The sequence below is a fragment of the Pagrus pagrus genome (genome assembly GCF_965226575.1).
Source record: "Pagrus pagrus genome assembly, chromosome: 4".
Taxonomy (NCBI): domain Eukaryota; kingdom Metazoa; phylum Chordata; class Actinopteri; order Spariformes; family Sparidae; genus Pagrus; species Pagrus pagrus.
Genome location: NC_140188.1, coordinates 26,270,215 through 26,298,189, shown reverse-complemented (window position 1 = coordinate 26,298,189; position 27,975 = coordinate 26,270,215). Strand labels below are relative to the sequence as shown.

General features: G+C 42.5%; 1 protein-coding gene across 1 annotated transcript; it reads left to right on the top strand.

Annotated features, from left to right (window-relative positions):
- The first annotated feature begins 224 nt into the window (after positions 1-224).
- LOC311256823 (myelin protein zero-like protein 2) lies at positions 225-23,342 on the top strand. The gene is made up of 5 exons (XM_084352178.1): positions 225-479; positions 17,570-17,739; positions 18,079-18,289; positions 19,799-19,970; positions 21,505-23,342. Exons 1-5 carry the CDS (start codon positions 425-427, stop codon positions 21,662-21,664), a joined length of 768 nt encoding a protein of 255 aa, XP_084208304.1. The 5' UTR covers positions 225-424; the 3' UTR covers positions 21,665-23,342.
- The last annotated feature ends 4,633 nt before the right edge of the window (positions 23,343-27,975 follow it).

The following is a 27,975-nucleotide window of genomic DNA, read 5'->3' as shown; positions in this document are numbered from 1 at the left end:
ATGGACCTTTTGCGTAAGAGCCTTGGTATGGCACCGCCACGGTATGTGTTTTACGCAGCAGCGGAACAGGTTTGGTGACTGTGAAGAATGTGCCCTGCTTCAAGGTTTATACATGTGTGTGCGAGAGAGAGAGATAAGACGGCGGCGAGGAGAGTGGTTGACTTTGTTACTCCGCCCGAAAATGTGGTGGGAGGGTGGGTGCTGAGATGAAATGTATGAGGGCAGCAGCGAGTCAGGACGCGTCTTTGGAGAGGCAAGGTGGAGGAGAGGACTCACTGAAATTCCATGTTTTTGTCCCTCTTGAAAAGGGATCAACACACTTGTCGGCCCGGTTTTCCAGTCACTTGTGCGTCGGCGGAGGAGTCTCGGCGAGGTTAGCTGACTCCCGGTCTCTCTGGTCATCGGACAGCCTGCCGTCCATCCAATGTGCGTAAAGGGGCTCTGTTTCCTCACCGTCCTGTGTGGACTCGCAGCTTCAGGTGAGACCCCGGTGTGGTGTGAGTGGATGAACCGAGTGAGGGGACGATTTTGAGTGAATGAGCGTGTTGTTCACTTCATTTGTACTGAGGAATCTTACAGTCAAGTGTGATTTATCCAAATGTATGTTTTGAAATTTAGATTTCTTTCTAAAAGTCGGCCAGTTACAGTGTTTTGATTACTCTATGTTCATACTAGGATCCAGTAAATAGGCTACATGTCTCATAATAGAACAAATTAAATGTCCTCTACAGTAGAAACCAGCCTCTTTACAGCGTCTGGGTTTTTCCAAAACTTTACGTCGGCAGGGTGTTTTTTCCCCACATCATAAGACTGCTGAACAGGACGAGCCTTTAGAGACGCTGCTTACAATCGACTTTCAAAGTTAAAGAGAAAACCCTGATCCTCTTCCCATTAGTGAAAGCTCCGCAGGGACCCCTAACCTCCATCCCTGAGCGGCCGTCGTGCGTCATTGGGAAGTGGAGAACTTGGCACGCTGGCACCGGGAGCGTCGCTGGAGAATTCCTGCGAAAGCTATAAACCAGTCAGAACTTCTGGTAACATCATAACTGTACAGTATTTACTGGCATCGAACCCGTGGCCTCATTGTGTTTCGGTTTTAATGCAAGCTCCACCATTTCCTGCCTTTTCAACGCGCATCCGTGCTTTGAAGTGAGTCCACCTGCTTCCCGTACAAGGAGGGTCCGGGTCAGCGTGTGTCAGCTGGATCATAACACATCAGACGCACAAACACACACACACATAAGTAAACAAACACCAGCAGACTGCATCTGATTGTTGTGGCTGCTCACAATCCAAATGCTGTAATTGAATGGCTAATGGAAAACGTTTTAATATCACAAATTGGCGTATCACTGGCAATTCATTCAGGTTGTTTAACCTTGAAGTAATCTGTGTCCATCCCACTTAAGTGGATTATATTGATTGAACATGTCCGTCCAGTGCCAAAGCACCATGCAGGGATTCACTATAGTAGCAAGCTGCTTATGTTTACAAGGAGCATGTGCCTGCAGATCAGTCATAACACAGTCACAGGCTGACAGAGCAGGAGGATGACTAAATATACTGTGTGGATATAGAGGCACAGATAATCAAATAACAGCGTGCGGGATGAACGAGAGCATGCTGGAACTGATTACAGCTCAGCAGCATCTTGGTTCCTCATGCTGTAATCACTGCCACTGCCTTTGGCTCCATTGTGCTGGCAAAACGGCACGGCATGATGAAACAAGCCAGCTGACGCGCCTCATCTTCATGACACATGTATGGCGTAAAATTGCAATTGTGCAGGCAAAACAATTCAGATTCGTTCCTCTCTCCTCCCCATCCCCCTTCCCTTCAGGTGCACACGACGACTCGAAAACAGCGCACAGCTAGCACATTTACCCATCAGCCCTCCACTGTTGTGACATGCATTGCGCTGATCAAAGACAGGAAGCATTCAACATGCAGGCTTTGCTTCTGAGAGCCCATGTTTAAGCAGATATGTTATAGACCAAAGAGAATAATCCCTCACTCCTCCTGCTGCTCCAGACATAATCGCAGCAAGTGCTACAGCTGTAAAAAGCCTTCATCGCTCTCTCAAAGATAAATGCACGTCTCCTCTGTGTATTTTTCTTAAGTGTGTTTTCAGAAATAACACAACAAATCATGATTCGTGTCAAGATGCTTCTGGGAGCAATGTTTTCGCTTTTCACAACGCCAGAGTGGAATAGCTTTTCGAGAACAGACATGATTATTGCCAGATTTGCGAGGTGTGTCGGACGCTTCAGAGTCTCAGAGGTGGAGGCGCAGCACAGTCAACTGCCAGGCCTGTCAGACTGAGAGCAGAACACCTGGTCAAACACAAAACATGCATGGCGACATGTTTTCTGCATAGTTTTCAGTTCTCTCTTTTTTTTTATTTGTCATGTGTCACCTTAAAATGTCACTTTGTCAAACCGGGCTTTGTGTGTGCACCTATTCACATCTCAGGTCCTCTGGAGTATGGTACACACAAAGACTGAAAACCAGCCTGTGCGCCTGCGCTGCACTAACATTAAGGGCCCCAAGTTATCCATTTATGAGATTCAGGCAATTTAATTCCACACAACATACAGCAATAAAGGTCGTAACCCATTAAGACGTATGGCACCCATAAAAAGGCATTTTAAAACCTAAGGCGTTGTCTGAAAACACCTCCTTTATCCTGTGCGTTTCCTGAAACGCTTGACAGAATTGTTAGTGTTCACTAAAACCTTTATTTCTTGGCCTCTGGCGCAGATCGAAACCTTTCAGAGCACAAGACTTTGGCTGTGATTGGAAATTATTGCCTTTGCTCTAATGTTCATCAAGGAATCACAATGCATTTCTTTAGTCACATGTCTTGAAAGTGACGACCTCATCCAAAACAAACACGCACACGTCACATCAGGTCTTAATAGGTTAAACCAAAGTCCCACCATTACTCTATTTTTGGGACCAATGCCAATTTAAGGGTGCAAGATAAGATAAGATGTCTCTTTACTGATCCCCCGTATAGGAGAATTAAAAAAAAATTAAGATATCAATATATCAGCCAACATTCAGTCAAATGTGGTTATCAAACACTTAATCTCTTTCACATGGCGCATTGGACAGTATATACAGTGACAGCGATATATCTGTGATAAGCCAACATCAGCCTATAATATTAGCCAACTGATAAACTCGATTTAGATAAAGACCCCTATGCAAGACAGGGCCACAAGATAAAGGAGCCACTTTAGCAGGTATTGAATTTAACTGGTGCAAATCTGCAATTAAAATGACCAAAAACAATAGAAATGCAGTTGACATTGAACCTTGTGGCTCCTGGCTGTCTGGGGTCCTGGGGAATAATTTGCCTAAAAGAGAAACACATTCTTTTTAAACAATATGAATCAACTCAAAAAAAGCTAGTTGGTGGTGTCTGCTCACAGTTGTGTGGTTTGGTGCGTCTGCACCACAGCCTCATGTTGCTCTCTTGTTTTGAGCTGAAATATCTAAAAGGAAAAAGTGATGTGTGAACCGTGAACCTCCAGCAGCCAGACTTTCCTGGCCTCAATTCTGAAGTCGGATCGACACGACCTGCCTTGTTCTTCATTGTTCTGCGCTGGAATGTTTCATCCATTTGTTTGTGATTTGTTTTTCTTCCAGTTTCTGACCACTTGGATTCAAACTAAAAGGAAACACACTGAAAAACTAAAATGACGTCAGCAATTAATATCAGATTCCTCTAATTACTGCTTTTTACTCTCGACCGAACGGAGACAGACGGCTGGAAGTCTTTCCCAAACATTCCCTGATCCCCTGCTGCCTGCTTTTTCTTGATTTTGCGCTCTACTCCCTGCTTCTTCCAAAAGGGAGATCGTTTGTCTTCCTTTAACTTTTCCTGCTTCTTTAGCAGAAAGCCCAAATGCTCGCAGGCTGACGTGCGCCAACCTGTCCTGACTTACAGGTTTAGTGACACATGCACGTAAACAGCCCACCAGATGCTTACGCGGCATGTTTGGGCTTCAGTTTAACTCTGTCAGTCTTTATAGTAGATGAGCAGCCTCTTGTGCTGTGAGTCTTATTGGGATATTACAGTTGTCTCTCTGCCGCGGCTTCTCTAATCTCACCACAATAATGGGTCAGTGCAACAAAGCATTGCTGTGGTGTTTTTGACATGCTGCACGGTGTTGACACACCTAGGCGGATGTCTGGCCTTTGTGTCAGGATTGATGCGATTGCCCGGGGGTGTGTTGAGTTGACAATGAGGCGTCCATAAGCAGGAAGAATGCACTGATCCCAAGCACAGTGGGCTTAAGATGCATCTGTGAAGTGTTTGAGTGTGAAGGCAAGGCCCTCCCTGCGCAATGTTTAAACCACAAGGCTGTGCTCGGCTCCAAGTGTAAACAGGGATTGTGAACACATTTCTCGCTGAATTGAAAGCATTTGTTCTTGCAGGTTCAGCCGAGTTTCGAGTGTTTGCGCACACACACACGGCCAGTGCTCATCTGAATGTGTGCAAATGCAAATACTGCATGTTTGTTAGCATGGGTTTTCCCGTTTAGACTTGGTCGCTGGTTCTCATAACTGTTTAGAGTTACGGTAAACAAGTGGATCTTCCAGCTAAAGCAACACCTCCAGCAGGCTTACGGCATATGGAATAAATCAAGGTTTCCCACTGAATATCAGCAGTTCTTTCCATCCATTATTTGAAACCGCCTATCCTTTTTTAGAGTCACGGAGGGAGGGGGGGGGGGGGCTGGAGCCAATCCCAGCTGACATTGGGCTGGTTTCAGAAAATGGATGGATGGATGGATGGATCAGCAGTTCTTTATGAATCATCTGATCAGAAGGAAGCCAGGAATTTCATCAGCAGCTGCCGTGTGAAATATCTGTGGTTAAAAGCAGAGCCGTCATGATGATAGAATTTCCCAGGCCGGGAAGTTACTCTGTCTTAACCTCCTTTTCTTTGCTTTGGTGTCTGACTTTCGTCTGTCTTTTGTTATTCAAAACACCGACTTATAATAAAAATGATCTCTGTATTGAAAGAGCAGCGGAGGCAGCTACTTTTCCGGTTTTGCTCTCTAATTATCTCAAACTGCACTCTGCAATTTAAATGACTGAGTGTAAGTTGAGGAGAGAAGGTGTGGGGCAGGTGGGTGGAGCAGGTGAAGGAGTGAAGAAAGAGTGCGAGGGTTCGGTCACACTTGAATGTTACCTCCACCTCTCATTCATTTCCATCAAAGCCAGTGTGACTGACGCACATAAGAGTGCTTTTCAGGTTTCTGAGTCCAGGCTTGCTCTGGCACATTTGCAAAGAATGACATCCTCGCTTGTATATAGTAGCTACATGGGGAAGCAATACAAAGGTGTGTAAGTAGAATGCTACTGTCTTTAAACTCTTTTCTAATTCCAGTTCTTCAGCGATGCACTTTCATGACTTCTGGGGACTCACGAGAAACGCATTTTCAAAAGAATGTGATCAATTAATTGAGCGGAGGTTGAGAGAACCAGACTTTTAGCTCCTAATTTGGCTAAAGCTCCAAAAAACCCTGGATCCTACATCCTCCAAAATGCAATTAAATAGGATCTCTCAATAGATTCTCCATTCCTGAAACAGACTGACAGTTTTCATTACCAAGTTTGCAACACAGGCCTTCTGTTTCTCAAATGCAAAATGTTATCAAGATTAATTTCGTATACATGCACTTATATATGTATACTAACTTTTGCTAACCAGCTGCCACTGACAATTATGGGACGCTAAAATGCTAAAACCTACTGTAGCAGTAGCATAAGTGGAGAAGAGTTGCAAAGGCAGTCACTGATTCAAGTTTGCATTAGTGCACATTAGCCACTAAAAGTGGCTGGTCATGCTAGACTCAGGCCCTGTCCATACAAACATGGGTATTTATTAAACGTAGCTTTTTCCTTTTGGCCTTTCATACACATGTAAATGGAAATGGACCTTTTGGAGGAATAAAGATAGTGCAGACCCCCTTGTTCGCTCCGTAATTGGGCCTTATCAGTGCAGCATCACTGGCCAACGTGAACTTGTACTTGAGTTTGGGCATTAACACAAACAAACGTTCATAATTCAAAGATAGAGAGAAAAAGAAAGACTGCTGACAACATTATTATAAAAAAAGCATTAGGTTGATTTTTGTGAAGAGCGGTCACGTGTCCCTGATTCATAGTATTATCTGTAACTAAGCAACCAACTACAGATTAGCCTTTACAGTCTGTTTCCACTTTACATCGGCTAGTGCATGACCAGTGTACTTGAATGGCAATGTGACAAGTGTGAGTATGGACGGCAATTATTTCTGAAACGGTGCTTGAACGTTCGTCTGGATGTAGGTAACTTTCGTTGTGAAAAATGTTTTCAAAAATACCCATGTAAGTGTGGACTAGACCTAAGTATGGCGGAAGTAAGAACCCTTAACACCGCGCCTACACAGGAGGTGTAGCAGCACATCAAACAGATCAGCAGCTTCATTGCTCTGTCTGCACGTACAGGATGCGATCAGACACAGCTCGACACACAATCACTGGAGTTAGGCACGTAAAAAAGGGAAGACAGTAGACTTGAGGTGTAACAATATGGTAAGGGTCGCAGCTACACACTTACAGTGCAGGGGAAATGCCAGTCATTTGGCAACTGGTGTTAGAAGCTGGACTGATGTAAAGAAAAATGTATTAGTACTGTCAGAGGCATGTGGAGAGGCCTACTGTGTAGAGACTCGGTGTATAGAACTGAACAGTTGCATTGCAAATTTATTTAACTTCTTCTTTTTTCTTTTTCGTTTTCAAAAAGCTTCCGTCAGAACCAAAGAAATTATACGACTGTAAACTAAATGGTAGGTTTTGCCCCTTAAAGACTGGAAAGCAAAGAGCAGAGGTCTTTACCTCCTCCACAGAGTGGCCTCTGATCTGTGTACGCAGTATATTGTCAGTTGCTGACTTATTCATCGGCTCAGGAGCAGAGGTGGAAGTCACAGTGGGACTGGATTCACTCTGAATCATACCACTGCAGGCCACTTAACATACGGCCAGTCCAGCCTCGTAGTAAATATGTGAATCTAAGGCTGTCTTTTGAGGGTTGGATCGTCCCTCCAACAGAAGCCTGTGGGTGTGTTGCATTGAAGTGTGCACGTTGGATCCCCCCCCCCCAGGAGTTTGTAATCCCGTGGAGAAGTTGTTGAGTCAGCTGCGGGGTGGGAGTGGAAGAGGTTTGATGGATTAAACTCTTATCCTCGCTCACCCACTACACGTTTCCTCTGGACGCCGTCGCCTGATGAATTACAATTGGCCTAGAGGAAGCAGGAGGGGGGAGAGAGGGAGAGGAAGAAAGAGTTAGAAGAAGAGATTGATGCGTGGTCTGTGTTTAGACTGACCTTTAGAGTGTATCCAAACACATTTTTGTGGCTTTCTACAGTTTGGTTACAGTTCTTGAATCTTCTGGATTACAATCAGAACATGATTACAAAGAAATGTCTGCTTGCTCTCTCTGAAAACAAAGAGTGATTTCCCATAAATCAAGTTAATAAAAGCTTTTAGATTTGCTGTTCCAAACACCCGGTGTCTGGTACATCTCTGGTCTATTACAGTTTAAACTTCAGCTTTATTTGGAGTAATAGGCATGAGCAAGGATAGTCATCACAGAGTGAAAGAAAACAGGGCCACATGCAGAAAATCAAACAGAGGATCTAATTGTTTGATTGACTGATTGACTGACAAGGACTCGATGCCGAGGTTGTGACTGAATATAGTGTTTATGGAAAGAGAAAGAGAGGCAGTACGTATGCTCTGGTATCTGCAAGTGTTTACTTTAATCATACACCATGGCCACGAGTACGTCGATGCCTAAATATCACGCCTATATGTGATAGTTGCACGTGTCATTCTAAAAAACGTGCACAGATCTACAGACTGGAGAGCCTTCACTCTTCTCGGCAGGCTCTCAGTGAACCGTGACAGCGTCAGTAGGACATATAACATCATTTTTTCCACCAATAACACTGATCATTTCTTGTTAAAAAGGGTCTCAAACACAAGCAGTAAAGTGCAGACTAATGTAGGCGGGGCCAACCTGGGGGAAGGTGCAGTAGCAGAGTCCATGATTGGCTCTGAGAAGCTATTTACAACTGAACTGCAATCTGATTGAACTGTAGCCCCAACATGCTTGACTGCAGTAACAACACAACTACTTTCTTGCAGAGATGGCCGGAGTATTTCCCTTTTCTAAATATCTGAAATACTATTTATTTAACATGACAGAACATAGAAAGTGATTTTTGTTCAAGTAACAACTAAAGTTATGTCCGCCTTTGGTTGTTAGAAGGCCATCTCAATGATGAACGATGATACCCGACCAGTCGAATGTAATCATCAGCATCCACTGCAAACCGGGCCATGTTAGCTCATCCCAATGGTGTTAGACAGGGTCGAGGTCAGGGCTCTGTGTAGGCGGGTCAAGTTCTTCCACAACAGTCGGGGTGTTCATTTCTTTATCAAATTGTCTTTGTGGCATTGTCACGTTGAAACAGGAAAAGACCTTCCTCAAGCTGTTGCTACAAGCACATTTGGACACCATGTTATGCTGTAGCGTGAATATTTCCTGAACTGGAACTAAGGGGCCCAATCCATGAAAACAGCTCCAGAACAAAAGTATAAAAAAAGTATGTGGACACATAGCTTTGGACCAATGTTTGCTTATTTTGGCACAACTGCATGTTCATGTTCCACGAGTGGAATGAGGGGAAGGGAAATGTACAGCACTGTATACTATACACACTTGTGTCCATTTCAGGGGTTACCTCCCATTCCACCACTCAACACTCACTCTCTCCCTCAACTCTGCGTCCTCCTCCTCCTCCTCCTCTGCGAAAACACTGTTACCTGAACCTGCTATTCCCAGCCCTCAGTCCAGCCCCGCATGAAAGATAGGCCTTGTTAAAAAAAAAGAAAAAGAAAACTAACCTGGGCTTGTGAAACCTCTCACAAAGAGTAGAAGAGGCTCTTTGTAATCCGCTGAGGTCCTTGTGTGTTTGGTCCCGTCCTAAGTGTTTCCTCCAAAACCGGTGCAACAGAGAATCGGGTTTCCTCTGGTGGTCCCTTTGTCTCGGAGCCATAATGAAGAGAGGAAAGGCACAAACACACACCGTCTAGGAAATAATGTAATGGAACCAATTTCCTGATTTAGAGAGTTGTGCCAGCTGCTTGATTTCTCCTGCAGTGTTTCTTCCTCTCTTGTAAAGTGCGAATCCTCAGGGCAAATGGAAAGACCAGGTCCACAGTGTACACCGTCAAGGAAACACCTCTTAAACAGGGATTGGTTCTGTTTGGTATCCTTGTGGTTTCCAGATATCAACATGTACTATCTTAACATGGAAATTATCATACTACAAAATCTATAAAAACAAGAGCTTCCCTCTGCTTTCGCTTTGCCGTTTATAAATCTGCATATGTATGAGAAACTGCATCAGAACAGGCCCTCAAGGCGACACGAAAACTTTGACAAATATTTTTGATTGTGCAATAAGGCAGACGTTCTGTTCACTCTGTGGATTGTTTTCGAGATATTCAAAGAAAATACTTAGAATACCAGGGGATGTTTGCTCAGCAGTTATGACTCAAGTTCAATATACCGAGCATGCCTCTCAGCAGTGTGAAAAACGCCCAGAATGGCCTGAAAATAATACGATTTGGGAAAAAAAGGTATCTGAGAATAATTAAATGGGATGAGACAGTTTCTGTTTGTTTGCCTGTAAGCTAAATTCACTTTACGAAAAAGATTCAGAAGTTTCAGTGCAGTGTGGCGTAGAGTCAGGTCATGATCCATGAAAGAACAGATACATTTCTCATGCACAACACACTAGAGGATTGTAGTTCAGCCATGTCATGTGACAAATCCACCAGTGTAAATTGTAGCCTTTATGTATCTTGCGAGGATGCAAACTTCACTGATTCAAACTATTCCTGCTTTAGTTACCAATTCACCTGACGATCAGAGGAGAAGTCTGATCTGTTACCTTTGTCGGCACCAGTGTTTGGCTCAAATTATCTTCTAATGTAAGGGATTCACAGACGCAGTCTTAAACCGCCTGAGCTGCTTGCAGACTCATCGTGGCTGCTGATCATTTCTAACACGTTTGATACTCAGGAGTTCAAATCTGGATGATTAACCTACGTCACTACCTTCCGAGAGGGATCACAAGCCCATGAGAGGGACCGGTCTATAAGGAGACAGAGGTGAATGAGAGCGCTTCTGTGTATGAGAGTGAATAAGAGGATTTATTCACAACAGAGCAGATGGTTTATTGTAATTGGACCAACAGGATCCTACATGGCAGTGACAAGATTGTTTTTTGAATTAGCTATCTAAATGCTGGCATTGTCCTGGAGTAGCCAACAGTAAACATTCCAGCCTGAAGTTAACATTAGCTAGCTTACTCTGACAGATTTAAACTCTCATCAGTACTCTCTAAACAGGACGTGTGGACCGAATCTTCCCAACCATTTCCTTTTCCAGACTCGTGTAGCCTTCTGGGATTGTTTTTTTCTCACTGCAGAGCATTAATACAAGTTTTGGCGACATGTTAGTCTCCATTTTGTTTACATCTGCGTCCCAATGTGATCACGAGAGGTGGTGCATTGCTCCCTCCGGCATGATAATCTCTAGAATTTGAGATCAGGGAGCTGAACATCTGTGATGTTTCTCCTTATGTGCATGATGGAAATTGCGCTACTCTCAATACTGTGTTTACGACCATTTTGTCTCTCATGCCAAATAGTTTTTCAACAGGCTAACGGCTGAAAATAACTTCCCTTAACTACTGCTAATCAACAAACAACAAGAAAAATGTATGTGAATAAGACGAAGATAGATAATAACTATAGTGTACAACCTTTAATCTACAGCTAGTGTAAAATAGCAACTGTGACATCAAGTGATGAAACCCAAGTACAACATACGGTAATACAGCGACGCTCTATTAATGGACAGATTACGTTGTAACAATATAAACTGTTAATAATAATAAATTAGAAGCTTGTGGTTCATTAGAAAGTTATCTGACTTCATATATTTGAAGAATGCAACAAAACGTGCTCCTCCTCATCCTCCAAGTTATACCATCTTTCCTAATTAACCACTATTTTACCGAGGACTTCACACCTACTGAAGATGTAAGATTTAAAGCAACATTATGTGACTTTTTTACCTTAAAATAACAGCTTCAGAATCATTGTGATGGTACAGTGTCCTGTAATAGGCTGAATGGTGTCTCTGTCTCAGCCACTCCAGCCCCCATCACTTGTCTCTGCACTGTAGCTTCAGTGAGAGGGGAGGATCACAGCGTTACATATATGCTTACTTCAACAAGTTTTCAACTCATAACATCGTTATGGTGTAATGAGTTTTGTTTGTCGTTAGCACCTAATGGTCACAGACCTGGCATTCGTATTTACGAGAGTTGTGTTGCACTAAGAACCTGTGGGGGGCACTAAGTCACTAAGTCAGGGGCACTATACATCAGATTGTACAGTATATCTGGCAATGTGATACTAAAGACATGGTGGAGGTTACACTCTGACATTGGGTGAAATATTATATGGGCAGGTCAAACACTACTTGGTATTTTTTGGCCTCTTTTGAGGGCTTTTATACAATCTTGGGACGACTGCCAAGCCAAGCAAAGCTAATCACACTTGAGTGGGCTTGGTTTGATTATTTTACAGCAGATGAAAGTATTTGTCCTCTTTGGCTTCAGACGGGCCAGAGGACCAGTGTAGTTTGTAACAGGTAGTGTTGACGGGTAGAATAAAGTGCATTAAAGGTTCAGCAAGTTCACTTCATTATGATGTATTGCGCATATTGACAGATACAGTGGCCTAATGCCAACGCTGTTACATTTAATAGAGAATGTGCGTGTGTGCCAACAGTGAGCCCCCTGAGAGACGCCCAACCCGACACACACACACACACACACACACGATAGACACATGCATAACAAAGGAGGATAATATTTTACAACCGCTTTTCCTGTTGCTGTATATGTTCATAAATAGAAACATCTGGAGTTTACATTGACAAATACACACACACACACACACACACACACACACACACACACACACACACACACACACACACACACTTTCTCCATGTGGTTGTGTGAGATAAAGCACTGACCTGTGGTGAAATCCTATGTGAGAAAGTCTTTTATTGTTGCTACAGTCGTTTTAAGTTCAAGCAATCAGGCGGTAAAGTGTCAGCAGCACACCTCACACAAAGGCTCTCATTTAGCATTTTTAATTACAAGTGAAGTGTATTAGATCGCCTTCCCACGTTTCACAGCATTTAATGACTTTAATGAGGGAAATAGGGAGTAGAGGCCTGAAAATGAAAGCTGACATTTCTTTTTGCCTTTATATAACCTGGAATTAGGTTTTTTTTTTAGTTTTCTTTCCCTCCTGTTCTGACTCAACAGTACTCTTGTGCTAACCCGACAGACCTCAGCACAGAGACAGACCTGAACAAAAAAATGAGAAGCATTTGAATACTTTGAATTAATACCATCTACTCCTTTCGCATGAATATGAACTTGCAAAAGCATTCATAATACGAATTTTGAGATGGAGTGTAGTCAGAGAGTTAAACCTCTAATTGCTTTGTCTTGCACGAGTTGTTCTGCAAACTGTGCAATATAACTGCATGCCAGACAACGTTTGCAACATAATTAGGATAAATCTCTACATTTTCCCCGCCCTCCAATGTAGGGCACATAACGCCATCCTAATAAGCCATGAAAGCTCTCCCTCTCTCGTCTCTGGACACTGGGTGTGGTCGCACAGGCTTGGCAGGATGTTCAGACATAAACAAGCGAGTGACTCAGACTGGACAGAGACGTGCCGGAGTGGAAGAATGGACAGACAAACAACCACGCAAACAAACTCGAGCTAATCTTATCACCTCCTTACAGACTGCAATTATGCAGGAGAACTGCATTCTCCGTCGTGGTGTTATCCTCTCCACACATCACTCGGTCTTTCATCTACTCAATCATCTTGCTCTTGTTCGTCACTCTCTCATTTCTGCTTGTTTATCTCCCTTCTCTAAATGAGTTAAATTCTACACTCCTAATGTCCTCAATCATGTAATGGCATGCATCCTCCTCAGGAATTAGTGCCTGCTAATGACCGATTAAATAGTGATCATGTACTTTTCGCCGCAGGGACAAATTAGTACTGTAATTGAGGCGCTGTACATAGCCCTAACTGTTCTGTCATTCTGTTAATATCCATTTTGCCTTCAAAAAGGCCTAATTAACCTTAATTCTTAATCAGCTCGGCTCGCGTCAAAGGACGGCGTAGTTGAAAGCGCTTCACTTTTTTTGTTGTTGAAAGGAGATTAGCAACGCTTATTTAAATTCACGTACTGTAAATAGATTGGTTAAAGGAGGAAATTTGAAATGAGGTCTTATGGCCTGGAGGACCTGCTTTCTCTCTTGATACATTAAGCATGATGAATCATTTCTGCTTGAGCTTTTAAACAATTTGGTAGAGGGGGAGAGCACTATATTGCTCTGCTAATCCATGTGCACGCTCTCTGAAATATGCAGAAATAGAGGGGTTTAACTTTGGATACTGATTTGATGAGTAATGAATGTTATTACTGAGATGTACCACTTTTTCTTTTATGTGTAAACCAGACTGAGAGGCTACAGCTATGCAAGCTATGAGGGTGTACTACAGCAGTGCTTTGGGCTAAATGCTAATGTAACCATTACAGCTGCAACTACTGAATATTTTCATTGTCAATTAATCTGTTCATTATTTATTTATTGATTAATTCATTAGTTGCTTTGTCTAAAATGTCAGCAAATGGTTGAAAACTTTGTGTTTCTCAAAGCCCGAGATGACGTCCTCAATTGTTGTGTTTTGTCTACAAGGGGAATAAAGAAACCACAAAATATTGTTGGCTTGACCGAAAATTTGACGAGTTTGGAAAGTGACTCAACATAATCAGACCTTTAAGTAGCTAGTTTTATTTTTAAACCTTCTTTTTTCTCAACAAATTACTCAAACCAATTTATCGATTATCAAAACAGTTGAGCGATTAGTTTAATAGTTGACAACTAATCGATTAATCATTGCAGCTCTTGCCGCCATGACAACATGGAATCACAATAACAGTGTTAATACATGTGTGTTTTGCAGGTATAAATACTTCCGCCATGGAGGTTTTTTTCATCCGCATCAGTTTGTTGTTTAGTTGTCGGCGTGAATACACAAAACTTGTGTGGGTAGGAACAGACCCTGTTAATTTTTGATGTGGATCCAGATAAAGGGAGAGACAATTTTTTCCCACTTTCTTTAACATTTTCAACATGTTCGTTAATTCCTTAGTTAATAATGCATGGATCTCGATGAAAAAAATCAAGCGCATTAAGGTGGCTGATATCTGTGAGCGAATATAAAAGGTGACTGTAAGGCACAGTAAGTGTCTAATACTTAATTTAGCATGTCGCATGCTAACATTTGCTGATTAGCACTAAACACAAAGTAGCTCAGGCCGATGCAAATGTCAAATATTTTAAACCAAAGTATTGGTCAGGATAAAATGTTGACATGATGATGGCGTTGGATGAAAAGTTTAGGGATCATCACAGGGTTCACAATTCGTCACAGTTTAGGGATGACTGAACCAAATCTTTTGGCCATCCATCCAAGTCAGTCAGTGGGATTGAGCTTAAGGGGAAAATAAATGTCTGTATAAACATTTATGGCAATACATCCAACAGTTTCAATATTTCAGTCTGGATTAAAGTGGTGAACCTATTGACTGACTGACGTTGCCATTCCAAGCTATGTTACGGCCAGAAAGAGAGAACCATATATTTTAGTTTGAAATGAGGCACTTGGTGCTTGTCAACAGGAGTAGCAGTCACCTTTTCTGTGACACTGGCAGCTGAATATACAACACTTTCAGCTCCCACTCCTCCTCCAGCCCCCCTCTTTCTCTTTGTTAGCCTTCACAGTGAATACGGAATATGAGATCATTACCTGGTGGCTCGGACGCTCTGGAGTTTACACACACACACACACACACACACACACACACACACACGCACACACAGGCACACACACACACACACACACACACACGCACACACACACGCACACACACACGCACACACACACACACACACACACACACACACACACACACACACACACACACACACATGCACACACACACACACACACACACACACACACACACACACACACACACACTTGCAGTCGAGTGAAGGAGGGAGTCATTACTGGCTGTACTGAGCCAGCCAGCACTGATGTTATCTGCCTAATGAATATCCTAAACACAGGCGGTTTAATCCACTAACTTCAGTGTTTCCACTGCCAGGTCGATGAGGAAGAGAGAGAAAGGTTACAGAGGAGGCTTGTTCCGTTTGAAGTCAATCCATCAAATTATTATTATTCTGTAATATAAAAGAGTAAACGTCTTATTTTTCTATACACAAGCAAAAATATCTGCCAGTGGGGCAAGATTTGTTGCATCGCAAACCAATTTGTCTACACATCTTTCTTGAGTTATTCAAGTTATTGATGTAAGTTGAAGTGCCTGCCTTATTTACAAGGTAACAATGCAGAAAAACACCCAAACAAGCTTAAACAGCAATCCCACTGTGACGACGAGTGTTTTTTTCATTCAATGAAAATTACATTTTTAAGTCTGACAAGAAGAGCCGGTGATTTGCAAAGATGGACGTGCCTGGCAGTGTGTAGTAGTCTGGGCTGTACTGTGCACTCCTCCCAGATTTCATCGGGCTCATTTAAAACACATTAGGCTGTTAGAGCACTGTCAGGGCCCGGTGATGAGAGAGAAGCCTGTCTGTTTAATGCTGTGTGGGGGCCGTCTGGTCGCCGCACTCTCTCATCCAAGCCCGCAGGAAACTCTCTCCAGCCTGATAAGGAACAGAACGCGCTGCCTGAGGAGCCAAGACCCTGCTGACATTTTCCCATCTCGCTGCTGTCTTAATGCCCACCGTATTAATAACGGCTCAATTTGCCTTCCTGGACTTTTCTTACTTCTTTGCCTGGAGCCTTATATTGCCATTCGACATAGGGCAAACCCACCTCAAGTCACTCAACCTGCATTTGAAATAGCAGAATCACCAATTAAGTTGAGGGTTTAATATCCTTTAAAATCTATGATATAATTCATACCCATCACAGTATGACCTGTGAAAAGTATTGTGCAATCTTTTCTGACTATCGACAGCGAGGTGTTACATCTCATCCATTTTGCAGCAGACTAACAGAATAACCCTGATGCTAACTGATCGCATCAACAAAAGCTAGTTATCTAATATTTATAACTGGCCTGGGATGGCACGTGCACTCAGGTAATCCCTCGAGCCGCAGTCGTCTGTCAGATTGAAGCGTCTCTGATAGTCAGAGCTCCTATCAAGTGTTTGTTCTGCTGGCTCCTCATATGTGTGAGTGTGCTAATGACGTTAGGACAAGCCTACCCTGAGCTCATCGTGGCTGCTAGCTCTGCAGACAGTCTGCTGTGTGCTTGGGAATAGACTTTAATAAGGCGAGACGTGGCTCCTGATATTATTAGGATATATAGAGCTCTCTCTATAAATAGACCAGGTGATTTGGACTAGACAGCCTGCACGTAAACTTCCACAGAGACTCATACACATATACTCGCTGCTTTAGAATAAGGCTGGATCTACTTCGATGAGCAAGACTCTGGCCATCTCGGGGAGAGGGAGACGTGATCGGCTGGCTCCTGATGAAATGTTGACCGGCTGCCAGATGGGAAATTCAGCATTAAACATGCCTGTGTGTGGGACATGTGTGTGTGTGTGTGTGTGTGTGTGTGTGCAGTGCATGTCAGCGCTGAATCCATTCCGGGGAGCGCCATCCATCATTATGTGGAAGAAAACCAAATGGTTGCCAATATCCCCCTCCGCTCTTCCAGTCCATTCATTTTCCATCTAATAGGTCTACCAAGTACAGTAGAGATTGATATAGTCCATATCCGTAAAATATAGAGCAGACTGTCCATTTCAGCCCTGTCTGAGCTGCAGTAGGTGAGCTAAAGTGGCTATCATTCATTAAATGTCACAGATTTGGCCTCCTGATCTGAAATCAGTTTGGACTTTCCAGGTGGAATTAAACAGGTGTTTGAGTTTGCTTGCCGATCGCAGATCTAATCTCGTACATTCAGCATATGGACCGATATGTGGGATTTCAGTATGTGCTGTAATACATGTATTTCACACAGTTAGAGTGACAACTTGGAGTTAGTGATTTTTCTTGCAGCAGCACTGCGTAGGCAGAGGCAGGGTCACCGGGTACACTGCATGCGCTCACTAGGCAGGAATTTACTGATGAGGGTGAATTCACATCGCGTATGATGTGTTGTATTTTTGTATATGAATATGTATTTCTCTCGCAAACCATGAACCTATGTATAGATCTGCTCTGTGTGCCCTGCATTCTCTTTTTGAAGTAAACTCTTGCTGTCTGCTTGTTGCAGGCGTGCTGCAGGTGAGCGGGATGCGTATATATACACATGGTAATGTGGAGGCAGTCAACGGGACGGATGTTCGTCTGAAGTGCACATTCGAGAGTTCCGCTCCCATCAACCCCAACTCAATCGTCATCTCCTGGAGCTTCAGACCCCTCAAACCAGGCCGAGAAGAGTCGGTGAGTGTGTGTGTGTGTCTGTGTTTGCATGAAAATGAGATCAAACCTTACACCTCCCTCATTGTGTCAGGGAGCATCCACCCCCTCAGCCAACCGAGAGAGGAGTCGGTGAGTCATCGTCAGGCTCCCTGCAGAGCGTCCAAGACAGCCTGTGTGTGTGTCTGTGTGTGAGTGTGTGTGTGCAGAGAATAGAAAGAATAAGAAGCAGCAGGTCTGGGTTTGTGTCTTGTCTTTATTTTCTCTGAGAGAATAAAATTGCTTCCTTCCCCAGACTCAGTTTGGTATGACTTTCTGTCTGGAGTAATCCAACCAGATCTACCCATCTAATTCCTTTCTTAGGTGTTCCACTACCAGCAGCGACCGTATCCTCCTGTTGATGGCATTTTCAGGAAGCGTGTCTCTTGGGCCGGTGACGTCATGGGCCGTGACGCCTCCATCATACTTCAACAGGTCAAGTTCACCTACAACGGCACTTACATCTGCCAGGTCAAGAATCCGCCGGATGTTCATGGCGCGGTTGGGGAGATTCGACTCCGCGTGGTCACGACAGGTCTGCAGTTTCACTTTCAGATAAAAGTATTTCTTCAAATATAATCATGTTTCTTCTGTGTCTCTGAAAAAAATCCTTTTCAAAACATAACTTCAAGTCTTGCTGAAAAGCCAAATAAATAAAGCAAAGGAACATGTATTCAGAGTCAAAACAGAGTTATAAAACAGTCTCAGTTTAATACCGTTTTTCCCACTGGCACTTTTGGCCGCGCCGAGTCCATTAGCAGTTTTACTGTGCCGAGTTTAGCCGAGTTGAGCTGAGCTGTGCTAGCGATGGACCTGCTCTGGAGCAGGGCCAAGCTGCGGCTGCCCCGCCTCCAATTTCTCGCGACTGCAGCCATACCCATGACATGCACCCTCTCCATATAAGATCAATACTCCTGTGCAGGAAACCTGAGAAAAGTCTGTGTTCAGCTCTCAGTACTCTTGTAGCTTCTAACTTTCTTCAGTTTCTCTTGTCCTGTATGTACTTTCAGACATCCCCTGTGTTTTACTGTTTCGTCGTGTTCGCTTTCAGCTGTTTTGGGAGTAACGTTTAGTTACTGCTGGTGAAAACACAACGTTTTCTGTAAGGCTGCTTCATAATAAAAGCTTTTAAATGATTAAATAATTGTTGTGAATAAGTTATAGAAAATGAAACGTGTTTGTAACTGAATTAGCAGAGCCACTATTCTTCGATGGTACTGCGGGCATTGGGACAAGCACGCCATTGTTTTAAGACACGCCTTCAAGCAGGTAGCCCAGTTGCGATGAAAATGCAAAACCCTGCAGCTCTGCAAACACTTGTGTTTAAAAAGAAAAATTGTTTCTCTCAGTCGCTGTAAAACAAACGCACATGCTAGATCAAGATCTTTACCACAGGCAGCAGAGGTGCTCCTACCCCTTTTGTCCACAGGGGCGGCCAGAATCAACAAAAAACTAATGTTCCTTGTAGCAACTGCAAACACACAACATGTCAACAAGATAAGGAGTCTAAATGCTAATTTCAGCATGTGAACATGCTCTCAATGTTAATGGTAACATGCTTGTGCTCAGCAGGTATGGAGTTTACCATGTTCACCATCTTAGATTAGCGTGTTAGCATGCCACCGTTTTCTGATCAGCACTAAACACAAAGTGCTGCTGAGGCCGATGGGAATGTCATTAGTTTTGCAAGTATTAATTATAAATCGAAATATCAAACAAATTGAAATTTAGACCCAATCATGGTGTCACAGGTGAAGTCAGGTGATCAAGAGTAGGATGCGTCCTCGGGGGACCATTTAGATTGTAAAAAATTGTATGGCAATTCATTCAATAGCTGGTCAACAGCTATTGAATGACATTTCATTCCACTCAAAACCACATATTTAAACCTCATGGTGGTGTCTAAAAATGAAAATACTCTTTTGCACTAATAACAGCTTATAGCAGACACAAATGCATGAAACAGCTCTTAGCAGTGAGGGCTAATTGCTTTATCGAACAAGCTCACTCAGTCCGTTTGCCTGTGTCTTCTTCTCACCAACAGCCTCTTTCTCTGATCTTCTCTATCTGGCGTTTGCCATCCTGGGCGGTGTGCTCATTGTGGTCTTCCTCCTCGTCGTCATTTGGTCGTGCAGGCGTTGCAAGAAGAGGAGAGAGGGACAGTTGGAAGAGAACGTAGAGGCTCCCCGCAAAGAAAGAAAAGACCCCACCGCGTGGTAAGACCAAGAGAAAGACAGAGGGAGAGGAAGAGGGGGATAGAGAGAGGAACAAAAGAATCACACACTTCCTCTCTCGCTCTCCGTCTGACTCTGGGGATCGGGGCAGGTGGCGCTCCCTCTTGGGGTCTGGGGCTTTTTTTCCTACTGGACACTTCACTTCCACCTTCCTCTCCAACCACAGTCTTTGGATCCCAGATGTGGACCAGTTGATGGGCAGCTGTTATTAACCAGAGATAAATTAAGAATGTACCTTTGTGTAGGAAGCTGTAGATACAGAACATTAGACGGGCTGCTGTGTATCTTTTATATCACCATGTGCCTTTCATTTCTGGAGAGAAACAACTGTGTTATCAGTTCATCTTTTCCTGTTCAGCTAAATGGGCTTCCAAACACATTTCCTGTTTAGAGTAAATGTTTTGATGATGTAGTAGTAGAACAATGGTGTATTCATGCTGTTTACTTCCTTACTAATACATGTCATACCCCAACATACTAGTGCAGTACAAATCGCGTGTTTGAGATATTATTTCAGCGAACAATAGAAGCAGTGGAACAATGAATGAGCAGTTTCCAAGCTTCTATTGAAATTTCGTTTTAATTACCAGATGATGAAAACTTTCATTCAATGGTGTATGTATCATCTGACTGACCCACTTCACTGTGGCGCTTCTGAATCCACATGGAGGATGCTGGTGTACATTTCTATTTTGTTTCACTACTGAAGTTATATTGCTGTGTTTTTTCTGAGATTCTGTGGTGTTATTATCCTGATGTTGAGACTCCTGCAGAAATAATCAAGGTGCTATTAAATAATCAAAATCTGAGGGAGCGCACTTGTTGAAAACAGACATTTCATACAGTACTTTTGGAAACATTTTACCAGCACATGGATGCAATATCAATCCAAAAATGCATTGACAAAGTGGCACATCTTTTTTACCAGTATGCTCTCCGATTGTCTGTTTTGAACAATGAGCTGTTTTGTCAAAAGCATCTTCTCTCTGGGCACGTGGGACTTCTTTGTTTCTCTCTTGGGTTTTCAGATCTCTCTGTAATTGGCGCTATAATGGTTGTTGTCAAAACTGTGTTGCGATAACTGACTGTGTGTACCAGACTTTAAACGCCAAGCCTCTCAAGGAAAAACTGAGAACTTTGATGTCATCTTGGTCGATCAGATGTAGTCAGACTTCAAACTGAATCTCCCATTGAAAAACTTGGCGAAGGAAGGAAATTCTTTACCCCAATCAGATGCAGATATGTTATCGTAGATTCTGATTCGACCTTAACTCTCATTTTGGGACGACTCAACCCTGAGTGATGCTAATCCTTTGTCCCTGCTGCTGTGTTTGTGTTGTCTGCTCGTCTTTGCCCTGTCCCCATTGTGTGAGACTTATGCACATGCATGTACATAAATAATTCATGTACGTGTCATGCATGAATTCATACCCCGGTGTGTGTGTGCCACGTTGTTCTTACCTCCCCCTGTTGCATGTCTCCCTGTCCCCTCTGTGTGTGAACGTGTGTGTCTCAGCCACCCATCGAGGGCCGTCCACCTCTACATGTCACAGACGTCCATAGAGATTGACAGTTCAGACGGCATGATCTCAGAGGCCAGCACCAAAGACCCAAGCTCCTCAGAGGAGGAGGGCCCGAGCTCAGACGACGACGACGGGGGTGATGACTCTGACTGAGTAGGTGGGGAGAGAGAGACAGAAACGCTGATGTGAAGCCAGCCAGGAAGCCTGCTGGAAGGATGCCCAGGTGGCACCCATGGATTGCGGTTCACGGTTCTGCCGAGTGGTGACTAGATGAAGAGAGCGCTGCTGCCGCTGTGCCGAGAAAAAAAGCACGTTGTTCGAGATTGGAAGAAAAACGGAAAGAAAGCTCTGAAAGATGGGAGATGAGAGATGCGCTTTATTTATTAGAAACAAAGCTTTTAAAGAACAAAAGCATATAGTATAGTTTTCAGAGAGTCCAGAAATATTCATAGGAGGAAAGGATTGCTAGATTTAACTTCTGGAGTGAGAGGCACTGTAATCCTGAAGCTGGCTTGCCTACTGTCAAGGAGGGAAAACAGATCAATTCTTGTTCAGTGTTCTGTTCAGTGTTCTGCTGTTTAAGACATGGGTCTTATTAAATGTGGGAGGTCAATAGCACAATCAGTTACTATACGCAGCTGAAAGTAGTCAGAATGAGGAAGTTGTTTTCTGCCATCATGAGCCATATTAAAGGTTCCATATTGTAGAAAGTGACAATTCAATATCTCCTTTCTTACAAAGCAGGTCTAGGTGCCATATACCGTAACTACTGTGAAAGTATTAAAATGCTGGATCCATGGAGAATTGCCCGTATTCAAGAACTGTGCCTTCAAATGAGCCGTCGTGACTGCATAAAGGTTGTGATGTCACAGCTAGACAGTCAGTGCCCTCAGCCGAGCCCCAAGCACAGCCATGTTTGCAAAAACACTAGCAAGGCTGACGCAGAAACACAGTGGGCGGTGCTTACTCAGGCCTGTGAGAGCTGACCAGTCAGAGCAGACTGGGCTTTTTGGGAGGCTGGCCTTAAAGAGACAGAAACTAGAGACAGAACAGAGGTGCTGCACCAATGGACAGAATAAGAAAAATAATGTGTTTTGAACATTAAAGCATGTGATTATCTAGTTGACACCGAAAAGAAAAGTATGAAGTGGAAATGAGCATCATATGGGACCTTTAAAACTAGTATATTTTTTAGGGTGCCTTAATTTTAGAAACATTCTCTGGTTAAGGTAACTGAATCTAAAGGATCATCTTTCATATTTCAGTTTTATAATTCAAAGTAATTTGGGACAATGTAAGTTGTGAATTTCAGTTACCCATACCATCACCATCACGGTACCTGCCAGTGTCAGAGCACTCCACTCCTCCACCTGGAGGGCTGCTGAGGGGCTTACGCCACGTCCAATTAATTACATTAAAAAGCATAAATGTCATGTTGATGTGATTAAGTGTGAAGGCCAACTACTTGATCAGTTAGCAAGAAACTGCATGCCCGTACCTGAGCTGCATGTTGTGTGGGAGCGCACAGTCAGATCTGAAAACCCTTTGATGGCAAAACGTCCTTGAGAGCCTTTTATCTCCATGTGTCTGTGAATGCATCACATCTACTAACAAATTATTGTTCCTACCCGTCTTCTTCGTTTTTAAGATTGGATTTTCTACTTGTGATGTAATACTGAGAAATATGATTATAGATTTTTATTTTTTTCTTCTATTTTTTTAAGTAGATACTGCCAGAAGTATTTTACCACGTTGTTTAAAATGTCACTGTGTATTTGTTATAGAGCTTTTATAATAAAAAAAGATGTTCTAATAAAAATGTAATCTTTAACACATTGTGTCATGTGTATTTCACCACACATAGGAGATCTGATTGGCCCATGAAGCAAATAATCACACACAACAAGATTTGATAGACCTTATCTATTATGTAAGAGAGGACTCTTGTTATCTGCCATTTATTATGCATCATTGTCTTTAATGCACTACCTCCTGTTGTGTGCTTATGGTGTGTCCGTCTGCAGAGCTCTTCACTTGTTTACCTGGAAGCATTGCTGCAGTGAATCGTTTAATCTGCTGCAGGTCCAATATGTTTACGCCTGCCTCTGACTTCAGTCTGCCTTTGCTTGTTTGTTGGATGAGGTTGTTCATGACTGCGAATATCTTACTCTATATGTTTGTGTTTGTGTGTGTGTTTGGGCCAATTTGTGCGCATTGATCAAAGTCTATCCCTGTGGGGATCAGCCTTAGTTACTGACTGACAGACCTAAAGCGTGTCCGTGTGTGTGAGTGTGTTGTTTGGAGCAGAGTGGGGTTGAATAACGCTTAAAAGAGGGACGGGGAGGGTGGGAGACAGAGTCTGTTTATCTTAGCTAAATAATTACATTTTGTTGAGGAGAAAGGCCACCATGTTGAACTGATAAAACAACAGTGGAGTCTCTAGATAATCTCGTTTGTATCACCAAAGCTTCTGTTAATTACTCTCGCAGAGCTCAGACATTGGCCTAGAAATAATTCTGCCACTTCAGTGATCAACTGTGGGTTTGGAAATGAACATGTTGCCATTAATAGTGTTTGTTAATGTTAATGTTAATGTTAATGTCATGTAATACAGTCACACACATTTTGGAGGTGTAATGTGACAAAGCTTTTCTTAGTGCAGCCTATTTTTGCACTGATCATAGAAAAAGCAGATATGCCATTTTCTGTGGTGGCAGCATCCTGAACAGAGCAGAGTGCAATGCAACACATTGAGCACACGAAAGAATATGACTGTTTTCTTGCTGTTACCATGCTATCATCACTGCCATCACTCTTGAACAAAACGACATCTGCGTGCAGCAAGTTCACGCCCGTTCTCTGGTGGTTGCCAAAAGTCGTAATGTAGGAAAGTACGTTGAGGAACAGAAAGGAAATAAACATTCTCAGACAGATTTAGCTGTTGTTCACAACCAATATATCTCCTCCTGACGATGGTTTTGGGACTTCATCAAATAGAAAAAAGAACATACTGAATCTTGAACATCGCTGATTGAAGAATTTTCTATACGTGTTCAGTTTTGTGTGTCAACATCTGTTTGTGTCTACAGGATGACTGCAGGTAATGTGGCCCAAACTTATGGGAGAGGTGTTCTCTAACCATTCCTTGTTCATGACTCACTGGATAACCAGTTCTCTACCACAATATGTACACTATTGCAACACACATAACTTATTCCTGTAAAGAGTATGTGGGTTTTGTTTGATAAAGGAAGTGAAACATTGTGTGACAGTCTTGACCAGAAAAGGAAATTAGGTCTTTGTTTCTCTCTCTCCTGCTTGGTTTCTGTCTTGCTTCATTGCTCTTTCCTCAGTCTGCATTCCACACCTCAGGATGGGTTGTACCTGGCACAGTCATGTCGAGAAGCACTAAATTCCTTCACACGCATTCACATGCACTCTCTCATGTGGGCACACACAAACGTGGGTTCGGCCCAGGAGGCGGTGGAAAGAGAAAACAAATCACTGGCGGTATTTAACTACACGACTGAATGTCGCAGTGTGACTTATAGTGACGGAGTTCTCCGCTTGTTCCCTCCACACTTACAGGCACCCATATAAGCACTCAAACACTTCAGTTAATCCATTCACCCTAAAGGTGGAGTCAGCTTTATGTGCCTCGGTCGGTTTGTTGTATAGAGTACGGCCTCCTATAGCCATTGAGGCTCATAATTAACGCTGTCATACTTGCTTGTGACAGCCCTGAGAAAAGTCTCTCTGTATGTGATACCTTTAAAATGTGTATTGGAGTGCATCAGATACAACTTTTCATCAACTATTCAGTGAAGGGAGTGCACATAAACTGATGAATAGGCCAAAGGACACTCACGTTTTTTGGCTGAAGGATAATGGTTACATACACCGTCTGGCTCGAACACTTTAAACCACCTTTATTCGTTCCCTCCAGTGTTGACAACAGAAGAACAGGTCTCTTGTTGACCAGAGTCGCCAGAAAGCCGGCGAGTGGGGTGAGCCTTCATTGTGACTGAGAAGATTTCAGCTGAAACTGAGACCACACTACTGTAACCGGACAGAGAGTCCCTGTATTCACACACAATACATAACGCAATGTAATGGTGTGCGTGTGAACGCAGGTAAGAGGCATAAGACTTTATCTTCCAACAGAGGATGGGAAGAACTCCAGCACATTATATAGTATAGTTAACCCGATACAACGCTGTGCAACGCAGAGGTTGTGAATGCTCCCAGGTAAGTTAAGTCATATAAGTCAACATCTATTCAAGAGAGGAAGCAGTATCCCTGCCCCCCCCAGTGTGGGAACTGTTACATAATATTGTTAACAGATACAATACAAACACTGTACTTGTGAATGGACCCAGGGAGGAGCAAGCCAGGGCCTGACTCTCTGTATCTTTACATCTACATCTTTATCTCATGCCAGTAAGGGCTACCACAGTGATTGCAATGAACTGAACATAAGTACAGGCCGAAGCAGGAGCCACAAATACTGTGCCTGCTGATGAGGAATTTGCTGGATCCGGTCAAAAGGTAAACTAATAAAACATTGCTTCCAGAGGCATCATTTTATCCAAATGTCATCTTTTTTTATACCTGAATCCCACTGTCTCTACCATCTTTACATGGTCTATAGTTAATTAGACCCTAGCTCTACAGTGAATCACGTAGACTAATTTCTATTCATTGTATGACAACCCTACTTTTCAGAGTCCCATGTTAGACAGCCTCTAGGCACGGCTCCTTTTTCATTTTAATCAACTTAGGGTGCAGTGTTTAACATGAGGAATAAGCATTTCCCCCAAACTCATTAACTCTGCATCAGATTAGTTTTTGCTGTGCAATCAGCCTTTTTTAGTTTACACAGTGGATTATTTGCTTTTTTTTTTTTTTTCTAATGGCGCCATGCTGTTATGTATTCAACTCTAAATAAAATATCCATCTATAAGGGTTGTAATTCTGTCAAACACTGAATCAGATCACGGCACACAGCCGATACATACATGGTGCATTTGAGGGACAAAGGCCCCGAGTAATAGAGGATGCTGCTCTCATTCGATATCCTCCGATGTGTCATGAAATGAAATGAGGTTATGAAACATGACTACAGGATCTCTGTTGTCAGAATGGAGGAAACGCTCCTGGCGGGCCAGATGGATGTAATGATGGGACTGACTATCCAACCCGAATAAGGCATAAATAAACTTCAAAAAGACTCTGTATAAACATGGAGAGGAGAGATAAAGCATTACACCAGAGTGAAACCGAGCTAGAAAAAAGGCAAGAAAAACAAATACCTTCTCCCATTAGAGATAATTACAACAGTAAAGACAAGAGATCGGGGACAGGGATAGTGGCGTAACATGCCTAGAAATAGCAGGGGGGAGTCCCACTAGAGCATCTATGGTTTTTATACAGAAGCTGGCTGGGGAGATAAGGCCGGGACTGGCCCTCAGGCCCGCACACAGAAGGGTCATGTGAGTGGATGGATGCGTGCAAAGAGAATGTATCGTATTTTAATATGCTTTTACTCTGGCACCACAGACCATGCCAGTTTTAGAGACGTGTTTGGACAAGAGTGTCACACTTGTGTGGTCAACGTCGTGATCTGAAAGTTAAACTGTCAAACAAATTAAGTCACTAACACTATTTTCAGCAAAATGTCAGAACTGAATTCATTTTGTTACTTCATTGTGAAAAGAACTAGTCCTATTATTAATATTATTATCATACTACCAAGTAGGCCTATAAAACCCCTGAAAATTTCAGGGTGTTTCAATAACACTTATTGAGCTAGAATTACCTGTTAAACTCAACCTAGGCGTTGTACATTCCCCACCCTGGCTCCTTTTAACATATTCAATAAATAGCCTACTAATCATTAGTCATGACATGTGGTTTGGGTGTGATCCTCTTTGACAAATAGGTAGCCATATTTTTAGCTCATGGTCCAGTCACTTAAAAAAAAAGACTTTTTTGTAGTTGTATTATTTTAAAATCTTTAAACTGTATAGTAGTGGGATATTTAAGCAGTTAGAGTAAACCTCACATGTAGCCTATGGTTGAATTTAAACACACTTTTAGTCACTATTAACATCATAGTTGTATTATTTAGTTCCAATATATATATATATATATATATATATATATATATATATATATATATATATATATGTATATATATATATATATATATATATATATATATATGTATATATATATATATATATATATATATATATATATGTATATATATGTATATATATATATATATATATATATATATATATATGTATATATATATATATATATATATATATATATATGTATATATATATATATATATATTGTTGTTGTTGTTGTTTTTAATCTTTGGTTGGAGTATTTCACTTTATTCAAACTTTTTACAGTGATGTTTATTTGAGTCCCAGCGCTCCCGCAGCTCCACT